The following is a 23083-nucleotide window of genomic DNA, read 5'->3' as shown; positions in this document are numbered from 1 at the left end:
TTTTTAGATGGTACAATAATCTTTAAAAAATATTTCTTGTGCGACAGAATATTCCACATAAGTTGTACTGTACTACGAAGACTGTACGTTTGTACAGCAGAAACCTGTATAATCATAATTATCATAAAAATGATAATCGGCAGTTATTTTTACGACGCTTCAATGCGACCACAGATGTGGGGTAAACTAACATGTCGGGTGGTTTCCAATTCAACATTTTTAACTCATATTTGGAATCTTTTCAACTTAGAAAGTCATTTCAGATGGGAAAACCGTAGATTGCTCTTGGATGAAAAACCCACCTTACTACTGTATGACCCGGCCGGGTATCGAACCCGGAACCTCCCGAATGCTACTGTAAGCCTCATTGCTTCAAATGTCACCGCCTTAATCCACTCGGCCAGAGCACAGGTATAATTATAACTGTTTAAATTAAACTAAATCTATCTACTGCACAGAGGAAATAAATCTTTCGTAAAGACAAACAGTACATGAAAACAGTAAATATTATATATTCTATGATGCTACCGTATATGACATTTATTCTATACAAACCTCAGTAGAAATACTTTTATTAAAAAAAAAAAACATTTTTCAATCTAAAAAGCAATCTAAAATTTAAAAAAAAACTAGTAGCAAGTAATACAGTATGAATGTGTGAAGTACGAAAAGTTGACTAATATAGTCAATGTCACAATATGTTATATGTCAGAGAAATGTCTCATTTTCCCATTTCATTAAAATTGCCACAGGCCATAAACCTTTCACAAATTAACCTCACAAGGTAACATTTTCGAAGGTGATTTATATTGTTATGACTAGTATAGTATAAACAATACAAGCATACTTTTATTATGGTATGTACCTACCCAACAAGCTCAAAGTGATTCATGGTTGAATATTGCTCTCTAATTATCAACATTGTTCGTCATGAAAATCTGTCAAACCTGAAGAAAATTTCATGTGCGTAACATATCTGACTGGGTACGAATGTCGGAAAAAAAGTCACACGGTACAAGAATATTTATTCAATTTTCCGACTGAAGAATGGCACGGGTACAGTTCCTTTGTAGAATTTTATCTTTCAAACATTACATGCAGCTGGTTGCATGTCATTAAATGATAATAAGAAAAGTATATACCCCACTATTACTCATTTACAGACTGCTACAAAGTCACCCCCTACCACCGCTCCACTCCCATCCCTATCGGCCCTCTGAATGTGACTCTGAGATGCAGGTCGGGAACCCAGAGGGAAATGTCACTTGGCCCCGGTCTTGAAGTCTTTGCCTAAATAGTATGACAATGAGAACACTTATTATTCATCCCCAATTTCCCCAGACCAATTATTGACCTCAGTCTGGGGCTGTACCCCTGACCCCCCCTCTCATCACGCTTGTTCTCCCCACCTCCCCAATCCCCCCCCAAAAAAAATCATAAGAACCCTTCCTAATAAACCTACCTGGAAACTTGAAGAAATTTTATGCATCTCCCCATGGAAACCTCTCAATTTTTTATGAAATACTCTTTGTAGATATATTACCAATTTTCACCTTGATTGAAAAACAATTACTAACAATAAACAGAACATTTCCACACATTTATTAAGAAATCAAGCCATCAGTTAGTTTAAAACATTGACAATATGATTACTTTTCACATCTTTAATAGCAATTCAAAATTTTGCAGCAAGATGGTGAATGTTTTAACCTAATTGAAGTCTTAACAAATAAGGGATCACTTTTAATTAACCAAGAATGAAACGTGCAGAAAACCACATGTGGATTTGACTTGCTCCCTTTGCCTTAACTTAAAAATAAATATTTAAAAATTTGCTGTCAAACCAATTTTACAAGTTTTACATCAAAGATAATTTACGAGCAAATTTTGCAAATCAAAACCATGCATGTATGCACAGACTGTGTGTGTGTTTGTGACCTTTTGCTTACTTATTGGAAGCTTTTTAATGGAAAGTCATTCAAAACCCGGACTTTGTAAATATATATATATGCCAGATATGTTATACCTAGGTATGCGGGGCCCCTGGATAGAGTGAAAAAGGACCGTCGGGGGGAAAACTTGCTGTAAATGATAACCACTTGAGAACCACTTTAAGGAAAAGACCTTATCACACATCCAAGTCAAGAAACTATCATGTGAGAGAAAGGCAGTCATGTAACTGCCTTAGGCGTTTTGTAGGAAATTTAATTGGTACAACAGGAGAGCAAGCGCTATGCATTTACCTCTGTCAACCACTGACATCTAAATCAGAAAACCCAAAATAACATTGTGCTGAAGGGCCTTTGCCAGGGTTGACAATATTTCCACAAACTTCTGCAAAAGTCCGGGAAGGACGAATCCTTGCATTTACTTGGAACCCTCGACGATTACGTGTTGAAAAATGAGTAATGTTCTGCTTTCCCTACGAGGAAATTATCAGTCCTGACACTTTTCAGTTTCAGCAAAATTAATGATTTTCTTTCATTATATATAGTTTCCGTTCCATGAAAGGAAAGTCTTGGATAGCTGGAGCTAAATTTTCCTAAAATGTTTCGACAAAACACAACTGTCTTTGCGGACCAGGAGGGGAAAAGATAGATCTGTTGTACAGGCTAGCCTACTTGTTTTCTGATTTGTAAAGATAACAATCAAAGTACCTCTGATCATAAAAGATGACAATCAAGGAACTTGTTCTATGATGGCAGCTTGGAACTCATTTTACTACTTCATATCTTCCTCAGCACTTTGGAGAGAGCGTCATGCCCCATACGGCAACAAATTATTAGAAGCCTTTACAATCTGCAGTTAAACTGAGAAGGTAAACGACCTACATATCAGTACTGCAGATTACATAGCCAAAGAATTACTTTACATTCAAATTTGAAATATAGAGCGCTCTATGCATAGAGAAGCAATGCTATGTACAGAGTATCTTTACAACTGAGTACTGTACTTGTACTAGTTTGATGTGCAGAATGTGTAAGTTCAGACAAATTAAATGTAGATAAAAAACATTAACTCCTGCACGGCAACATACATTTCAAGTTACAAACAGGATACAAAACAACAACGACAAATCAGTTTGTGAAACTCGCTACAATTTCACACTGGTGCGGTATGAATGCTACAGTATGTGTTAAGTCACTTACATATATATAGCAACACACACAGCAACATTTTGCTTTGCAACAGTGCACACTTTGTAACCACTTGGATATACCATAACTCTCCATAATAAGCTGTCTAGACTAGCTAAATCAAGGGCTTGACAGGGAAGGGTACAAAATCTAGCAGTCACTTGCAGACTAAAGGTATCACTGTTGTGAATATAAGCACATCCTATTATCACACATACAAAGATGAATTATTCAGTCAATTATGGTCTCGTTAACTCTTCTTCGGTGCTGACCTTGTTTACCCTCATGCTATGTCACCATCAAAGCAACCATGAAAGGTTGTAACTGCAAGACCTGTGTGATTGTTACAAGACACGTACCAGTGGCGGAGCGTCCATACAGTCAGGGGGGGGGATGACCCCTCCTGACGGACTCAAATGGACTGCTGGCGCCCTTTTCAGCTCTTTGCCACTTTTTAATTATTCGCGATTATTGACTTTTTATTGCGCTTTAATCTACCTATTGACATTTGTCACATTTTGTTGGTGTAATTTGGCGATGACACCTATTTATACTTCGTTTATCTGCAAATTAGCCAGGCCCGGAAAGGGTAATTTCTGGTGATCTATGGAGTATCTTTACTCAAAAAATTTCTGTACGCTACGCGCCAACCTGTGGTGGCGCTCCGCTTAGATAGTGTCGAAAGCGCCCCTACAGTCTACAGACCATTCTCGCCCCTTCTGACCAATACCCCTAGCTCCGCCACTAACATGTACAGTAGTCCTACAATAGAGACACTCGGCAAAATGTATTTACTTCACTGGATAACACAATAAGAAGGAGAAAACATGCTCCTAAGTCTACCCTGCACAAATAATTAACTTTTTGTAAAGTTCCATATTGTACTTGGTGACAATTTTCTGACAGCAGAAACCAAAATCCACTTGGGCATCAATTATTACAGAACTTGATTACCCATTCTAGTACATACTGAGATAAAAGGACAGGACTGCTGGGAAATATTCAAAGTATTGGGGGGAGGGGGGGAGGAGTTATTGGGAAAATAATTATAATTCCGGACAAATTTTGACATAGCATGAAATATTCACACATATATCAGACTAGGTGTCACATGTTCATTAGACAAGAACAGTTCTGATCGGGGATCGCCAATTTGTTGTCAGTGCGTCGACCCAGTTGCCGTTGTGATCTTGATAATTATTCGTTACCGCCAGTAATTAACTGCAAAGCACCTAATCATCCACTTGTAGTCTCTGCCCCTCATAATTATCATTCATTTTAAAACTAAATCAGGGCTTACAAATTATCCACAACCCAAGCAATATTTTGTGACAGAAAATTATGCCATGCGTATTAACTGTGAGGAAAAAAATACTGCAAAGGATTTAAATTGAATGTACAGTTTATGCAAACATGTTTTTATGAATCGCTCCTGTGTTCTGTCATTTCTATCAATATTTTCCCTCGTTGTGAACCAATTTGCCTTGATGTCGTTTTCCAACTATTGAAAAGGGCCTTTTTGGGGAAGCTTCAAATTAGGCATGTTGCCTTGCCATTTTCATTGACATACATCCAAGACAATTTCTAACTTGCCTTAAAAAACAAACATTCTTCATCTTGATAGTTAATCTAGCCCTGGTTATATAAATGTACATGAGTAACCTAATGGAAGCCTCAAACTCATAAATATAAAAAATCATCTCAATGGTAAAAAAGTATATTATTTACACCTTGTGAAGTTATAATCAGGTAAAAGGCAATAGCAAATGTATTATGGACAAACCACTGCAGAGTAACTGCAAACTTGTATGCAAAGAAGAACAAATTTAAACCCACTCGTTTCTTAGTCTTGTAAGGCCTAAATTTTCTGAAGTGATCAAGTTGGGGCCAAAAGTAATCAGAATTGAGTTTCACTCTTGCAATGTAAAATAGAAACACATAGTCTACACGTGCAAGCGTTTGCTCTTGTTAATTATTAAAATGTATAGCACTAGTTCGAGCTGTATTTTCTCATTATTCAATGCAAAGTTTACACACCATCCCTCAACCAGGGAAAGCATCATCCTCATAGCATTGCATGCTGCAATAGACTATTATCTCTCCTCGACAACGACAGTATCGGGCAGTACCTTTGTAGTTCAGTGAGTGACCTTAATTTAGCGAATTACAGATTTTTCAAAGATACAGATTACATAGTGACTTTTTTCAATTTTTCAGAAGACAATTTCTTCAATGTACATGTTACCTTAGCGAACAATACTTCACCGTATCAGGGGCGTATCCAGGGGGGGCGCAACAGGCCCCCCCTATTGGCCGTCACCAAAAAAAAAAAAGTTTAGCAAAAAAAAAAAAAATTGATGACGACCTTTATGTGAGATGTCGGTGATCGCTCAACCCCCCCCCTCCCGTATGCTTTATTTTTTGTTTGCCAAAAAAAGGTTCTGGCGAAGTTCGGCGGCATAATAGTTTTAGAAACATATATGGTAATTATGTTTGTATTATCACTATAAACACTAAGTGACATGCCAGCCATACTAAATTGTGCATTTTGTGTCCATTTTTACTGGAAATGTTGCTTATTATTAAGGTCGAAAAATGGATCACATATGGCACCATTTTGCATTTCAACCCTTCTTCGAAAGCAAAAATTGTCCACCCCTCCCCTTAGACCCATCCCCCAGGACGGCAATCATTCATGCCTGACGCCCCCCCTAGAGGAAAATCCTGGATACGCCCCTGCGTATTTTTCTGTTAGAAACGGCGATGGGGAGTTGCTTTCAAGAGATGAGGAGTGTCATAATAGGGGGGGAGGAGGGGGAGGAGGGGATGAAGGGAGCTTTTATGGGTATGTCTCTGAGATGCACCTACATCAGTGAATATAGAAACTGCATGCTGGATATTCAAAAATCCTAGCTGGCTGAGGTGAAGGGTAAGGTGGAGGTGTGGAGGGAAGCTGGAGTGGCAGGATCAAGCAGAAAAGAGGAAGGATGGAAGGGTAGGAGGAAGGGTAGAAGAAGAGGGAGAAGGAGATGAGGGGCAGGAGGAGGCAAAGGGGCCTGAGGATGAGAGAAAGGATAGCATACAGTAGGTACTAGGTAGTGGGATGAGTAAGAAGAAGCAGAGAAGAGAGAGGTTGAGTAGGGAGAGGGACAGAGAGACGATAGGACCAGAAGAGAGAAGGGGAGGAGAAGGGAGGAGGAAATAAAAGGAGAGGGGAGGAAGTACGCATAATTTGTTTCCTGTAATTAGCTTATTGCCCATTACGAGCGTAACAATCCACAGCCAAGTCCAAATTTCAAAATTCCTCAGACATAATCTGGGGTCATTTACTATATAATGTGTATATACAGTATATATAATATAGTCTACCTATACGGTACCTTACAGCATGCTGTTACTCAAGTTTCACGTCTGCAGTAGGTAGACTATATTATGTACCTGCTCTACTTCTATGTATTGAGCAGTTTTGCAAAAGGAAGTGAACATCTGAATCTTTGTTATATGTAGATATTTATATATACTGTACCCTGCTTTCACATAGGAGAATAAATCCATCTTCTTTATCGGTTCAGTTGCATTGCAAGTAATTGAAACTCTTCAAATATTCATTAACTTTCACCTCTATTGCCTACATTAGAGATGGGGCTTCATGAGTAAGTTTCTTTTCTACGATAACATCTCATGAATTTCAGGCGATGTCAGAGACATCCAACCAGAGTTTGACATCTCATCAATTACTGTAGGCTTCACTTGGTTTCAACATACTGTGACAGCTTTTTGATTTCTAATTCATCTGTGGAAATAATGTTCAGTGAACTACAAAAGCAGTACATACTGTATTACATGACACCTTTGCAAAAGATTATAAAAGCAGCCAACTTTTTGTCTTTTTATACTACTACAAAATTTGACTTAATTAGGATGGCTTACAAAAGTTACATACTAAGAAGAAGTAAACAGTTGTACAACTTTCTGACTTCCTTTCCAGTTAGGACAAGTTCTACATGTCATGTCATGTTTCGAAGCACTTCTACCAACAGTATGCGCAGTATGATCAATGTCAAGTTTCTTATGGAGAGAGATTTGGAACTGTTCATACTGTCAGTACGTGTGATTTGAAGCATGATATGAGAGGACAGTATAAAGTGGTATTATAGCATGGGAAAATTTTCCCATCTGACTGCTTCCTTTAAAGGCATTGAAGACATGCCCCAAACCGCGTGCCACGCTCTGAAAAAGTTAACTTTCTGTTGCTTGCAAGTGAAGTTTTCTGCTTGTCGCTACAAAATGCAGACAGTAATGAAACGTGATACCTTGTTACAGTATCTTTAGCTGGACCTGAGATGTCCATGGCTGTATCGTTTGTATACTGTGCTGTGGGTCTTGATCGCAGCTGTATGTACTGACTGTACACTACTGTCTAATTACCCAAGGTAGTAGCAAGCTGTGTGAGTATTTTCTGGGATCGATGGTGGTGTCTGACACTTCTGTTATACCTCATTCGAAACTAGGTCAGATTACCGGCATTAGACGTTTACTTTTGCGCGAGTCTTCACACCCTTTAATGTATGTGATTATACCAACAGGAAAAAAAATGTAAGTATCAACTAATTTATCAATCCCCTAATTAATATGTTAATGTTATGAGACAATGAGGACAAGCACCTCTGTCTCTTTAATTGCAACCTTACTCTACCGGGCAAATTTTTGAATGGTTTTAAGTCCGGCCCCCTGAGACGACCTTCATCCTATTCAGACGACCAAAATCAGCTTTAGAGGTCATCTAGTGGATGACCACATGTTACCATCAAATTGAGATTGTATTTTTAGGTAAAATAATAAATCAGTACCACCTTCCATCACGTTGGAGAATCCGAGATGCTGACTTAAAACAGAAATAGTGGTAGGCCTATGATCCACCCAAAGAGGAGTTTTGAAACTGGCCAAAAGTCTGCTTTCTATGCACCAAAATTACACATCTCTCCTATGTCAGTGTAAAATGACTGTACATAAAATTGGTCATTCTTTTCTCGTTTGCTACATTTTTTTCCGACGACCAAATTTGCCGTTCAGACAACCAGAGAAGAAAGACCTGTTCGTCCGAGGGAAGACCACTGGAAATACCTACGATGAATAGTAATACTTTGTATACTGAAGACTCCAAACTCATTAAGCTACTTTAGAATCCGTAGAAGCTCTGAGTGTGATGATGTAATCATCAAAACACTTCCAAGGACAACGACTGCGCTAACTACTGCACGAACAGGTCATTTGAAATCTGACCATCTCGTGAATCACAAGAATGATTCCTCTATTAAAAGAAGTAAATCATTCATTTGGAGCAAGGCCATTAAAAAGCCTCTTCTGGTGCTTGCATAAAGCTAATGACTTTAATAATAAAATAACTGGAATTGTTTATTATCTGAATCTGTAAGTCAAAGCCCACACCTCACGTGGCAGTTGGTTTACTTTGTTTACGGTATTACAGAGTTGTCAACATTACGTAAATGGAACGAAGTCATTAAATTAGCTTTATTCTGGTGCCTGCATAAAAGCTGATGACTTTAATAATAAAATAACTGGAATTGCTTATTATCTGAATCTGTCAGTCAAGCCCACACCTCACATGGCACTTTGTTTATGGTATTACAGAGTTGTCAACATTACGTAAATGGAACAAAGCCATTAAAATAGCCTTTTTTTCTGGTGCTTGCATAAAGCTAATGACTTTAATAATAAAATAACTGGAATTGTTTATTATCTGAATCTGTAAGTCAAAACCCACACCTCACGTGGCAGTTTGTTTACTTTGTTTACGGTATTACAGAGTTGTCAACATTACGTAAATGGAACGAAGCCTTTAAAATAGCTTTATTCTGGTGCTTGCATAAAGCTAATGACTTTAATAATAAAATAACTGGAATTGTTTATTATCTGAATCTGTGGGTCAAAACCCACACCTCACGTGGCAGTTTGTTTACTTTGTTTACGGTATTACAGAGTTGTCAACATTACGTAAATGAAACGAAGCCGTTAAAATAGCCTTTTTTCTGGTGCTTGCATAAAAGCTGATGACTCTAATAATAAAATAACTGGAATGGTTTATTATCTGAATCTGTTGGTCAAAACCCACACCTCACGTGGCAGTTTGTTTACTTTGTTTACGGTATTACAGAGTTGTCAACATTACGTAAATGGAACGAAGCCATTTAAATAGCCTTTTCTGGTGCTTGCATAAAAGCTGATGACTCTAATAATAAAATAACTGGAATGGTTTATTATCTGAATCTGTTGGTCAAAACCCACACCTCACGTGGCAGTTTGTTTACTTTGTTTACGGTATTACAGAGTTGTCAACATTACGTAAATGGAACGAAGCCATTTAAATAGCCTTTTTTCTGGTGCTTGCAAAAAGCTGATGATTTTGTAACAAAATAGCTGGAATTGTTTATCATCTGCATCTGTAGGTCAAAGCCCACACCTCACATGGCAGTTCGTATACGGTATTAGAGAATTGTCGACATATCGTAACATGCATCTGGGGACCGCATTTATTTTCACAGAGGTTAAACAACATTTCTGCTTACAAAAGAGCTGCAGTTTCTGAGCAAAATTCTCAATATTGACATCCATTAGCAAAATGTAGAGTTTTAACGTATAGTTTAACAAGAAGATTATAACAAACTTCTGAAGAAATTCTGTCCTGATGCCATCAGAAATCACCTAACGCGATCCACTTCCTGGACTGATCGATTCAAAATTTGTTACATTTAATCAAACGTATTTCGAGTTTGGGACAAGATATTGAATGTTGTGTTTTCAACTGACCGTGTGCAATATTGTCTGTTTAATGGAAGACATAGAATGTCTGACAAAGGAATGTATCCCATTAATGAGGTAGAATGTTTGTTCAATGTTTAAACCCTGCAATTAATTTAATGAGTGCAAGTAATATATTAACTGAATTGGGAAGCAGATAACTTGAAATGTCACATGACTAATAAAATGATTTGAACAAATAATAATCAACTTCCATTACATTTGTGTCTTCATTTTTTTGGGGGGGGGGGACAAATCTGTTCACAGCTACATGTTATCAGCAGAGAGAGACTGGATGCAACACCTTTGCACCATTCAACCTCATGGGCTCAACATACAGGAAGGACATGACTAACCTTTCTTCTGTTCCCCCTCCCCCACCCCCCTATCTCCCCGTTTCCCCTCTGTCACCCCTCTGCTCGTAGCTCTCTTCTACCTCTTCTCTGCACACGTTTCTGTCTTCGTCCTTCTCTAGTTTTAACTCACTACCATCTTCCCTTAATCCTCTCTTGGTACCACTACAGTTTATCTCCTACCTCTCCTCTTCCCCCTGTTGGTTTCTTTCTTCTCTCCATCCTTTGTCTACTAATCCTCTTACATCAATGTATTCACCCTGCTCATTAACCTGTCTGTATTATGTGCTTGTATTTGTCCCTTCTGTTACTGTTACAGTACTTGTCATTCAGCATCTGAAGAAGATCCTGCTAGGATAGAACATTCTTTTACACAGGCTCTTTAGTGGATAAGCAGTCTGCTAATAGTTTTTGTTTAATTTTGATTCATAGCTACCAGTTAATCGTTAAATGATCCGCAAAAGGTTCTTTAAATCAATCGCTTTGCTAATGACACGTGTTTTATCTTTTTCTTTTAGCCAAACATGTTAATAGCTGAATGTTAAACAAGCAATATTTTCCATAACTTACCGTTTAATATATAAGCTAACTGAAGAGTATAATATTAAGCCACTGATATCTGTAGATCTCTTCTCCCTCAAGTAAAAGACATTCCTTGTTTCTAAAGATGCCCATGTTGCTACATGTTTGCTCTCGGTTCACAAGACGAACAGCGCCCTCTAAAATCACTTTCTTCAATATTAGTGGGGTTTTTTGTAGTTATTTTTAATCGTCATATTTGATCACTAATGTGCTTAAAGTCCATCCAAAGATACTTTGATGGAGATCTGAAGACATTTTTTTCAACTTTGACCTATGTTGACCTTGAGTAATGTTAGACTTCCACTAACTATACAGGTTTCTTTTATGCTTTGATAATCTAAACGTCTACACCGCTACATATATATTCAAGTCTGACAGCAAATAACCAAGTCTCATTTTGAGCAAATATCCCAGCAACAAGGCAGGGCAGCACAAAACACATACACACCCACGCAAACACACAGCCCTAACATCATAAACTTCTGCATCTAATCATTTTCCAAACCTTGTACAATTAAGGCATAAAAAGTCGGGAGAAAATGTCCTTCACTTTATCTCCAATAAACAAACTTAAGAAAACTTGATTCAGATAAAATGATCTACTGCTCTTAGAATCTACAGAAGGCCACCCGTATTATCTACAGTATCACTGATGATCATCAAACTCCATTGTCACGTTTTCATTATTGTGTAACGCGATGATTAATTGTCTGTTTGTCGTTATGAAATAAACAGCCTGATGAAAAGATCCGCAAGGAAAATGGAAGATTGAAGGCGAGAGGAGAATATGTGTCATATCCAATGTCTCACTTATTAATAAACAGTTTAATATAGAATTTTATTCAAGAAATGAATGCATCCAACCTTGATTGTTGGTAATATCAGAAACGTATAGTAATAATGGAGAATGGTTGGAACCAGCAATGATGGTCCATTCAGACTGATTGGCTCAGGGATTTTGCAGCTTATGACCAGCAATTCACTAGGATTAGATATATATAAATATATATATATATATATATATATATATATATATATATATATATATATAGATAGATATAGATATATATATAGATATAGATATAGATATAGATATATATATATATATATATATATTATTGAAATCATATAATCATAAAGATACTATTCATTGTTTTTAGTGTGGGACAGTTCCACTGAATACATGGGCGAGGGTGGGGGGGGGGGTCAACTTATGAGCGTAAGAGTCCTGTCCACCCAGAACTGACAAAACAGGACGAAAACTTACTAAAGAATTACAAGGTATTAAAGAATTTTAAGGTACTGAGAAGGGTTTTGGTAACAGTTCAATCATTATAATTCTAGAACTATTTGTTTATATAGTGCACATTTGAACAGTAAGTTACAGCAAAGTAACCACTTAATAGAATGGTTGACCATTGACCTGTGCTGCGTAACAGTTAATCATTCTTCGAAGGAAACCGTAGTACAGTAGCTACACAAAAGTATTATCCATCATAGCGTTTTGGAGTGCTTCCTTTCACATCTTTCCCTGTTATTGATATGTTTTGTCACTTAGTTAACTTCTCTGTGTTTATATTATGAAGAAACAAATAAATGAATGAATGAATTGAAGCACAGGTAAGTAGGGAAAATGGAGGGCGATAAAAACAATACCACTCAATGAAATACGTAGTTGAGTTAACTGTGTTGTATCCTTTCAAGTGTGCGAATACATTCATACCGAGCGAACATTAATGTACTGTAATTGTGGTATACAAACATTACTGTTATATTCATACACAAGCAACATGAGAAGGCCATGTGACAAAATGTATAATTTCCAACAATACAAGCCGCTAGTTAGGCTATAAATAATTAAAATTATGGAAATATGAAATACTTCCAAGTTCCAACATGGTTTTAAATCAAACATTATCTTTTTTTGCAGGGGTCATGATATTTAATTGTTTGTTTAATTTTCCAAGTGCTCCTAGATATATACATATATTTATTTTTTTTTTTTTTTTGTTACCTTCTTTCTTTTAAATTATGTTGGGATAATTGAATTTATGTAGCGAGATGATATCTACTTACTGCCCAGTTCCACCGTATGAGTTTTTCCAATTTCAATGCTATAAATATGAACTGTAAAATATTTATGGAACACATGGCTTCCAGCTGTGAAGCAAAGAAAAGAAGAGAGAAACAATGTTGTTAGAATACAACCAGTTCACATCACATGGCATTCAAAGCTACAAACCTGCTTGTGCAAGGCTAGAGACACTAATGATAGGAAAATAAAATCATGAAATTTTTCCTTTAGGCTTCAGCAAAACTATTTCCATAATACAATCCAAACTGTCTGGAAGTGATGTATTTAATATTACCATATTAGCAGTGGTTGTACAGTATACACAGACTTGACATTCTGAATGCAGTGCAAGGACAAGGAAATAAATGGAGTTGATCCTAAGCATCTCCCATATTCCTCCCCTGTTCCCACCTCCCATGCACCCCCCCCCCAACACTGTATCCCTCCCTCCATCTATCCCTCTCTTTCCCTTCTCCTTTCTTTCACCTCCCTTACCCTCCCTTATTCTTCTCCTTCCTGCCCTCCCTTGCATCCTTACCTTCTCCTCCCTGGCAACTCCCTTATCTTTCCCATCCGATTCTTTTCTCTGCACTAGCCCCTCCCTTCCCCTTCCTCTCCTCTTCCCATCACCTTACCTCCCCCTCTCCATAGTAAAATGCTATGAGGCTTTGATTTTAATCTAAAAGATTCAGAAAATTCCCCTTCACTTTAAATGCAATCAATGTCTGCTACTAGAGGATCCCTGTAAATCTACATCAACTTGTGAATATCACCTCATTAGATAAAAACAAAATTAGTATTCCACAGTGTTCTACACAGTTAACCATTGGGGATCTTGCCATATATATATATATATATATACAGTACCCATTGTGAATGAGAAGCTTAGAAGTGTGACACATTTACTGTAGCTAATGAGCATCTTACTAGCTGCAATGTCAAGGAAATTGATTTGCATTTGCCGAGTGGTTCATATTGAATCCAAACTGTTTTTCAAAAGAAAATAATTTACATCATAAAAAAAATGAAATTCTCATGTTAGTAATGTGACTTATCGCACAGACACCATCTGTTCCTTGCTAAGTTATGAGAAATTACAAAAACAGAAAAGTACACAAGCCTACCTACATAATTAATCAATCAACTTTGTACCCTTTCATGTGTCCAAAACCATTATTATAGAAATGTGTTTTTAATTAGTTATGTGACTTTCTTTCTCTCCACTATTCGGGTGATGTAATCCGAAAACTACGGATACGCTAGACATCAGAAAAGGAGGAAGATGTCCAAAACATTATTACACGAAGAAAACATGACAAGCTAATGAGATGGAACATCAGTGAAGAACAAATCTCCCATTATTTCCTGACGGGCTGGAAAAGCTTACAGAACGATCAGAATCTGTTTCAAGTCAACAAGCTTTCCGATATCAATTTTCCAACAGATGTTCTTTTATACATTCATGTATACGCTTTTCAAATTATCCAACACATCTTTTCATCATTAAAAGACGTTAACTGTACAAGAATCTGTATTCTTGATTCTCACATGCAAATTATTCACATAATTATTCACATAAAAAAGCACACCTGGCATTACATTTCTTTTGATGGACCAAATTTGCATAAATCAAACAATCTATCCAATATCGCATCCCAAAATGCTATGCATAATGGTTTGTTGATATACGAGCGAAAAGATATATCTAGCAGTTTTTTACAAGTGAGCCATGTCATATTTTATAAGAGACCAAGTTCATAGCTTTTAAAACTGCTACACAAACTTTGCACACTAAATTAGTCCCTGGCATATATCCCAACATACCTATCTGCTGCCATCTATTTGTGCCAAGGGCTTCTTGGTTACCATTAAACATTATTTTCTTAGTATAACCCATTTCAAATCTAAGTCCTAGAAATCTTACCTACAAGAGTCTCCAAGGGTTTTACTGTTGGAGATTAACAAAGGATTTCCATTCTCAGGGTTTTTTGCCCAACAGCATTTAGGTTTGTCGAATAGAACAAAAGAGGGCAGACGACCAGAATGGATCAACTTAAGGATCTAAGATGACACAATGTGTGCATCCAACTGTATGAGATACATAAGTTGTAGCTTTGCTCTGCTATTTTATTTTTTCTTAACTTTCTAATCTACTTTGTTAACATTATTATTTTTTTTGGGGGGGGGGGGGTCACATATCTAAGTGTCTTATGAAACAGACTGTCTAGAGATTCCTTACACTTGTGTTTACAGCATATATCTAGACTCTAAAAAGTCAACTCAAGTTTAAATTTTGTAGCTATTCTTGAAAAAAGAAAAAATTGAGAAAAATAGTAACCATTCCTGAGAAACCAAGTTGGGCGTTAATTTTAACATTTACAATAGATATGTTTTTGTGTTCATGCAAAACTTTCCAAACTACCAAGAAATAGTTTTCTGTTATATATGTGTACTTTTTATAAACCATTTTTTCTTTTAAATTTTGTATTGTCTGCTTTTGATATTTCACATGTTAAACTAGCTAGTTGCATTTTACAGGTACATTTATTAAACTTTTCTGTTGATGCGCCATTGTACGAACGTTATAGTGAAGAACTCTCTAAACAAACAAAAATAATTCCAACATTATTCCAGTCTCCAAATATTTGCCTTTTAAAATGTGCCAATTGCCTATAATGCTCCTTTTAAGTTTAAAACAATGACAATTAATGACTACAGTTCTTTGGGACAGACCTGATTGTTAATCCATTATGCTTGTCAACTCTAATCATGGGAGTACTAACCTGACAATCTGTAGCAATTCCACGTTCAAAATTACTCCACCCAAAAAATAATCCTTTCACTTAGTACAACCAAACACATTGATCTTTGAACAAGCAAGAATAAAGCGGTTACCTTTGGATGGAATTTATTAAGATTTGTCCTTGACAAATTTCTCTTGTACTGTAAATGTTTTACTGGGGGACCATAAAATCTCATTTTTAAAGGCTATTAAGTTATGTATTGGTTTTTAAGATCTGATTTAATGGTCTGTGCTAGAATAAGTAATCCAGCCAATTCGATAATCAAATAAGCCTCTGATGTTTTAAGGGTCATTTTTTCTGCAAAAAATTTGAACTAATTTGTGCATTCAGTCATTCTTTAGGTTAGTTCTGTACACAAAACGACTGCATTCTTTCCTCTCTGAATCACATGACTTCCTTAATCGGCTTACAGTTTTAGGACTTATCAAACTACACTTTTAACTCAAAAATAGTCTTGTGACATACTACAAAAAACTCCTTTTATTTCATGACAAAAATCAGACACTTTTCCTGGCAAACTCTCTTGCTCTGATATTCTTCAGTTCATGATTGACTTATAGGTTACGATGAGAAGGCATCCAACAAACTGAAAAAAAAAACTCAAAAAACAGAAACTTTACCCAAACAATTGATTGCCATTACTGTAGACCTATTTAAGTTTTTCCTTGTCATTTTATTTGAAGGTTATTAACTTTTTTTCTACATATCTACCATTTATCCTTGCCATATTTCTTAAAGGTTATTAAATTTATTTTCACATATCTAACACTTGATAAATTTCTAAATTAAATGTCACATTCAATATGAAAAGTATCTTCTTCACTTCCATCAATTTTCAAATTAATAAAAAATTCATGAATTGGCAGAAATTTTTCGATTGGAGTGTCATTCTAATGTAGCAATATATTTTCGAAAGATAATAAATGCTATTTATGGAAGACATTGATGAAGACATTGATGAAGAAAATTTTGATTCATTTGCTTTCCATCTTCTTCCAGGTAATGAGAAAGTTAGCTTATCCACCAACTGACAGATCCTTGATAACAGCAGACAGCGTTAAAATGTAAATGAATTATCAATTAACGCGTTTCACTAAGTTCACTGCATGAGTTACTCTAGTTCCCAATAGGTTTAATTTCACAGGATTATTCTTAGATCAGACGGAAAAATTCATCACATTTGCATTCACACGGGACACAAGGAAAATATTTGGTCCAAACTGTGAAATAGTATCTGTGCACTTCCAAATAGTCACCACCTTGATTCGTGCAAATTTACGATAAATTCTTTTACGGAGAAATGCGTACAAAATATGATCCTAAAAGATCTAGTTTAGATCCAAGTAGGTTTTTATTCAGAGAACAGACTTGGCTACTACCATAGAGATGGTAAATTGAAAGTAATATGGTCATGGTTGCTACATCACCGTGGGAACAATTTATGCCAAACAAACAAACCCATGTACACTATTAATCCTTGCTGCTGTAGTTGCACTAAGACAATGGCTGCTTAATCCCGACCTACTGTGTACAACCAATGCAAGTATATATGCAACTAAACCAGGGAGTCATTGAATATACTACTGTGCATTGAAGTCATGAATTGAAGTGACATGTATGATGTAAGTCAAATTACATTATTTCTTGGGGAGGCAGGGTAGTAGAGTACTAGAGTCAATACTGTACATTTATTGCTCAAATAAGGTGAGTTTATCAAGTTCCAATTATACTCCAAAATACACTTCCAGAGAATCAATGATGACGTCATACACAAAGTTAATTATTTTGTAGACGGTTTTAACTTTTGGAACCAAATGACCCTCTTTGATATCTGAGGCTCATGATATGAAGTGGCTGAACTGTACAGCCTAATACCATTAGATCAGATCTTCAGATGCAACACAAAACTCAATAAGAAAGTGTAGGATTCCAATGGCCACAAAAAAAAAACATGTTTTGCAATGCATTACAAATTAGTCAAGGACTAATGGTGTTAGATGTCATCTAGTGGTGCTCTGTTGTTTGTACATGTGACATTAGAAGAAAATGATTCAATGGTTGAGTGATAAGACTTTATAAAACAATGGATTAACATTAACATTGTGGCCTTATAAGATGAAAAGCTGGCAAGATAATTAATTTTAGCCCTAAAGAAGCATTCCAGACATGTAGCATAATTTATAGCAAATATCTTGAGAATCAGAATAGAAAAGAATCATTACTAGTCAGCCCAATTTCTCTCATTTCTAGACTTATGACATATCCAGACCAAAATTGCCCACTGCCTACAAAGGATTAGATATAGTGGATAATTATCTTAGAGTTGCCAAACATGCTAACTTTCAAAGCCTCTCAGAACTTGCTAAAAGCAATTTAGCACTTCAATGTACATTTTGGAATCTTTTCGTACATTTAGCTAGCATCTTTGATCACATTTGAATACTACTTTGCACAGTGGTTATATCTAAGGGAGGATCTTGTTGTCTGCCATGTCGCTGTGGTAACACAGACTGAGCAAAGAATCCTATTTGTTGTGTTACTTTATTGCGATGTTATGTGATCAAGAAAAACCCTGGGAACATTCCACACAACAGATAGTCACAAATAATGGTCTATCATATTCTTCATTACTTTTGCAAATGGTGATTTCAGGCACAACGTTAATATTGATACGTCAAAGTAGACCGTAAAAAGACATTACTTTCGGGCCAGGTTGTATTTATACATGTAATACTTTTAACTTTTTGATAAATGACCCGGTCAATAATTGTGGTTCATCAATTAAAGTGACTTGATTATAAAGTCAGTAATGCACAGACCATTAGGCCATTTCCTCTGACATTTATGGCCGCAAAATGACAAGTTCACCGTGCAGTACATATCTGTCGAGACCAACTGGTGGTGAATGTCATATAAGGGTGTTCTGTTGTAATACGAAGTTAACAGAAAAATGTTTTGATTGAGTAATTAGAATTTATGAAAACATGAAAACAATGGATTGACATCAACATCCAGGCCTGCACTGAGTGAGGAGCCAATGTTATCATTACTTGGGCCCTAAGGGAGCATTCCTGAGGACAAGCATTTATTAAAGGTGCATAACTGGAAAACCTGGAATAGCTATAGAAACATTACTAGTGCTCAATCAAACTGTTTTTTTTCTTGGCATGTGAAATATCAAGACTAATATTCTGCCTAGAGCCATTCCTATATAAAGGAAATTATTGTACTATGATATGATTTCCAACTTTCACTGAATGTTCTCACCTCCAATCCTCGATCGTGTTTAAAACCCCAGACACAAGCAGCGATGGAGACAGGAGCAGTCAGGAACAATGGCATGAATACAATTAACCAGTTATGAGTTTTGTCTCCCAACGGTAGGTTGTGTTGATAGCTTCTTTCCAATTGGTCGCAAACCATGATTTCAAACACGAATAGAAGGGAATTTAAAACCAAGCATATGATGATAGCTTTCATATCAACATATCCTTCTCCTTCGACCCTGCAGGGGAGAAATCACGAGAGAGAGAGAAAAGTTACACAGATGTCTGATGCAGCTCGGAAAGACAAACACCTGTCACTCATCGAGTGATCTTGACTTATAGCAAATCTAGAAGCTCTTAATGTCTAAATATTTCTGAGTGCCAAGCTTACCTGTCTCCTCTCAACCTTAACCCAACCAGACAAAAAAAAAACACAAACTGGAAGGGGCACTTATTTGGCCTTTTAGTTCGGGGCTGGGCATGAGAACTGTAGAGCAATGTGATGCACACAAAAAGATTTATAAATGACTGAGTACTTTTGGGCAGTATAATGAGAAGGAAGGTCATTGATCAGTAGTGAAAAATCTCTGAGGTTACCAGTTCACTCTAGGCCGGGCAAATAAAGAGTGCAGGGGTCGTGAGCAAGAGAGTTGAAAACAATGAAATTAAAGGTCAAAAGTTATGCAAACATTTCCACTGGTTTTTATGTTAATCCTGATTGACAGTACTGTATGTTTATGTCAAAATGACATTTTGCACAATTGAAATAATTTTGACTGAAGCACATTTTGACCATAAAACAGTGATTAATTTATTGTATTAAATTTATTTGTTAAAATCAAGGCTTTGTGTGCCAGCATGCTCTCATCATGTAGTTAAAATGATAACTTGTCAATTGAACTAAAGATTTCAACCACAAGGATGTTTGGTGATATAGAGGTACATAAATAACTAAAAGAACAACATAAAACATGAATTGCTCTGTTAGGACATTTTGTACTGTATAGAGTATTGATTGTGACTAAGGCCAATTTCTGAGATAAGGTACAGTGAGCATAATACTGTAGAATGGAATGCCATTTATAGCTCAGTCGATTTAAGTTATAACTGTAACAATGTAGTGCAGCCGTATAGCATGTCAGAGTCAAGGTGTAGACAAATTTACATTATGTATCAAGTGTTCGAAATGTGCATTGAATTGTAGATGTCTTGAACTCTGGGGACTTGCTTCTGTATGAAATTTTTAAAAATTTGATTTTGCTGTGACAGACGTACCCATGACAAGGGACCTTCGTAAAATTGTTTTTCTCTGGAAAAATGAAAATCCCTGCAATTTTAACGGTTTCTAAATTGAATCTATATATATAGCATTTTAGCAAATCCAAGAATATTTATTCCTCTGAAGGTACACAGTAGGGTTGGGCGATATTTGCTTTTTACCGTCACGATAAATAGTTCAAAAATTATCGCGATATTTCGATAATTACGATAATTTTTCCTTTAACAGAATTAGTGTAAATGTCAAGCTTTGAGTGGACAGAGAAAGAGAGATATATGGAGGGGATATTCAAAGAGAATATCTGAGGTTGTTATGAACTGTTCCCTTAAAAATAAATAAATAAATAACCAAGGAAAATTTTAGTATTTTTGCGTGTCTGGCGATAAAAAATTCGAAGTTGAGGATTCAAAATACTGACAGCTTTTTAAATTTAAATTGTCACGAAACTGATGAAAATTTTAAAATGACAAGTTGGACTAGCTATATTTTGTGATAAAATGAAAAGAATTTAATATTTCTTACAATCTTTAAACAGTTTAACTTACAAAACTTTCGGTATTATGAAACAAACTACATTCGGTAAAGACCCGTTTCTAGACTGCCTAACAATGAACAGCGTGCACTATACGTACATCAGTTTACAACTGCAGTGTTTACCCCTACTTAAATATCACGGTAGGCTACATGTGCTGAAAATTTTCCCAGGTACCTTGCCAAACAACCTCCTTGTCTAACACCTGTGTGTTAAGTTTTTTTAACATTTTTGGCACGTTTCAAAAAAATTTTCATGGAGTAAACTATTTTGGCTCCACTCTAGAATTAATTAGGTCAGTCAGTAAAGGATCGGTAAACTTATGCGAAATAATATCTTAGACGTTCAAGAAAAGTAGGTAAATATCCCCGTAACATTAAGGAAAGTAAAACACACCTCAAGACAACCAACTCCTCCGCATGAACGAACCAATCTATTCCCCATGATACACGAGGCACAGTCTATACCATACAGACGACATCAAGGCCCCAATAGCTACAGTACAGCCATCTTTATAGAAGTTAACCTTTTATTCCCATGTTTTAGGCCACTTGGCATGATTCACTAAATGCTAAATATTGTTTCCTTGTCCTTTTAAAAAACGTCAACTTCGCAAAATACAATTAGTTGTGTTTTTGTTGTTACGTGAGATCCGTATTATAACCGACGAAGTGGTTAGGTTATTTACTATACACTTAACTATGGTAGGATATTATTTTTTATTTTTTTTTGAAATTCTAGAAAATACTTTCTTTTCCCGCCGCTTAACACCAGATGTGGTCTTATGGTTTATTCATAGATGGGTGTACTAGAGCCTTGTTTACATGACATTAGTTGCATTTAGCACGATATGCCAGTTTTGCGTGAATTTTTCGAAAGTATTTTGCTCGATCTTTTGTAAAATTTGAAAGGTTTACCAACTTACTGTTCGTACACAATTGGTAATTTCTCTACTGATTTTCAGAGTTTTTTCCTCTATACAGTCAATGTTGTAAAGGACGGGTTTTTTTTACAAAGTTCAAAAGTCAGTAAATTCAGTTGATAAACTTTATTTCTTTTCAACTTTCTTAATCATGGAATGCTAGAATAACATTTACACATAAAACGGAAAAAGGTTAATCGCATTTTTTTTCCACATTTATTTCAAATTTTTTTCACAAGAAATTATCGTCATATGTTCAATCCTCAAAAAATATCGTCTTGCAAAAAAATTATCGCGATAATAATAATTTTTGATATATCGCCAAACCCTAGTACACAGGCAAAAATATGCATTTTGTTTTGGAGTGATTTTTCTGAAGCAAATTTGAGATTTTTTCAGTTGACTAATTACATACCATAATCTACCTGGACCCAATGTTTTATGTAAACTTTAGCTACATATAAGGAGACTCCATAGCTTTAGTTTTTATATGATACCCTACATGTAATGATTCAACGTTTTTAAACTTTTGGTGAAAAGGTTTAACTAGTTTACGGAAGCAATAAATGAACGATGGATTAAATTAATGTCATTCAAATCTACTGTAAACTGGTAGCAGCTGCATAAAAATGCTATCAACTATAGCTTAGTATAGTTATCTGTCAAACTGACTTCAATTATTTGTACCTCAAACTTTACCTGTATTCTGGATGACGCCACCATACAAGCCCGGCAAAGAGTGCCCCCAGCATCACCATAGCCTTCCATAGCCACAATGGTAAGAAAACAGCCCAGTATGAGATGTTAATGGTATCATCAAGACGTAGGGCTAATAATGGCATAAATACTAGTAAGCACAAATAAATCAAGAATTTCCTATAGGAAAAAGAAATTAAAAGTATATATCAATTTACTGTGAAACATAAAATAAGGTTGGCGAATATTGTTGAGGTGTATACAGTATACATAAACATGCTAAAAAAAAATCGAAATGAATACTCAAATGAGGTGAAGTACTGGATGGTAACAACTGTGAATGATGACGTACATAATTTCTTAGTACTTACAATTCTACTAATTTATCACTAAATTGAAAACAATAAAGAACTCTAATTGTCTAAAGCCTTCTAGACTAGGCTCTATTGCAACTACAACACTTGGGACTGTTTAATCTATGTAATCTCTTGAGTCTTAACATTCATAGACACAAGAATATTTTGTTTACTAGCATATAAAAGGAAACTTTCATCGAAATGTGTAAGTTTTGTAAGACTGCTTCACAATCACATTATAATTGTGATATTCGCAAAACTGG

General features: G+C 35.9%; 1 protein-coding gene across 2 annotated transcripts in view; it reads right to left on the bottom strand.

Moving 5' to 3' along the window:
• LOC139979546 (transmembrane protein 185A-like) overlaps positions 1-23083 on the bottom strand; it is a 55638-nt gene that overhangs the window by 32264 nt on the left and 291 nt on the right. For both annotated transcript variants that reach the window (XM_071990470.1, XM_071990469.1), the window contains exons 2-4: positions 22468-22644; positions 19037-19274; positions 12968-13051 (exon numbers count right to left, since the gene is read on the bottom strand). In XM_071990470.1, the coding sequence (XP_071846571.1) occupies positions 12968-13051; positions 19037-19274; positions 22468-22644 (499 nt within the window). The remainder of the gene's footprint in view (positions 1-12967; positions 13052-19036; positions 19275-22467; positions 22645-23083) is intronic.

This window comes from Apostichopus japonicus, chromosome 14 (genome assembly GCF_037975245.1).
Source record: "Apostichopus japonicus isolate 1M-3 chromosome 14, ASM3797524v1, whole genome shotgun sequence".
In the NCBI taxonomy this organism is placed as follows: Eukaryota; Metazoa; Echinodermata; class Holothuroidea; order Aspidochirotida; family Stichopodidae; genus Apostichopus; species Apostichopus japonicus.
This window is presented reverse-complemented; position numbering and strand designations above follow the sequence as displayed.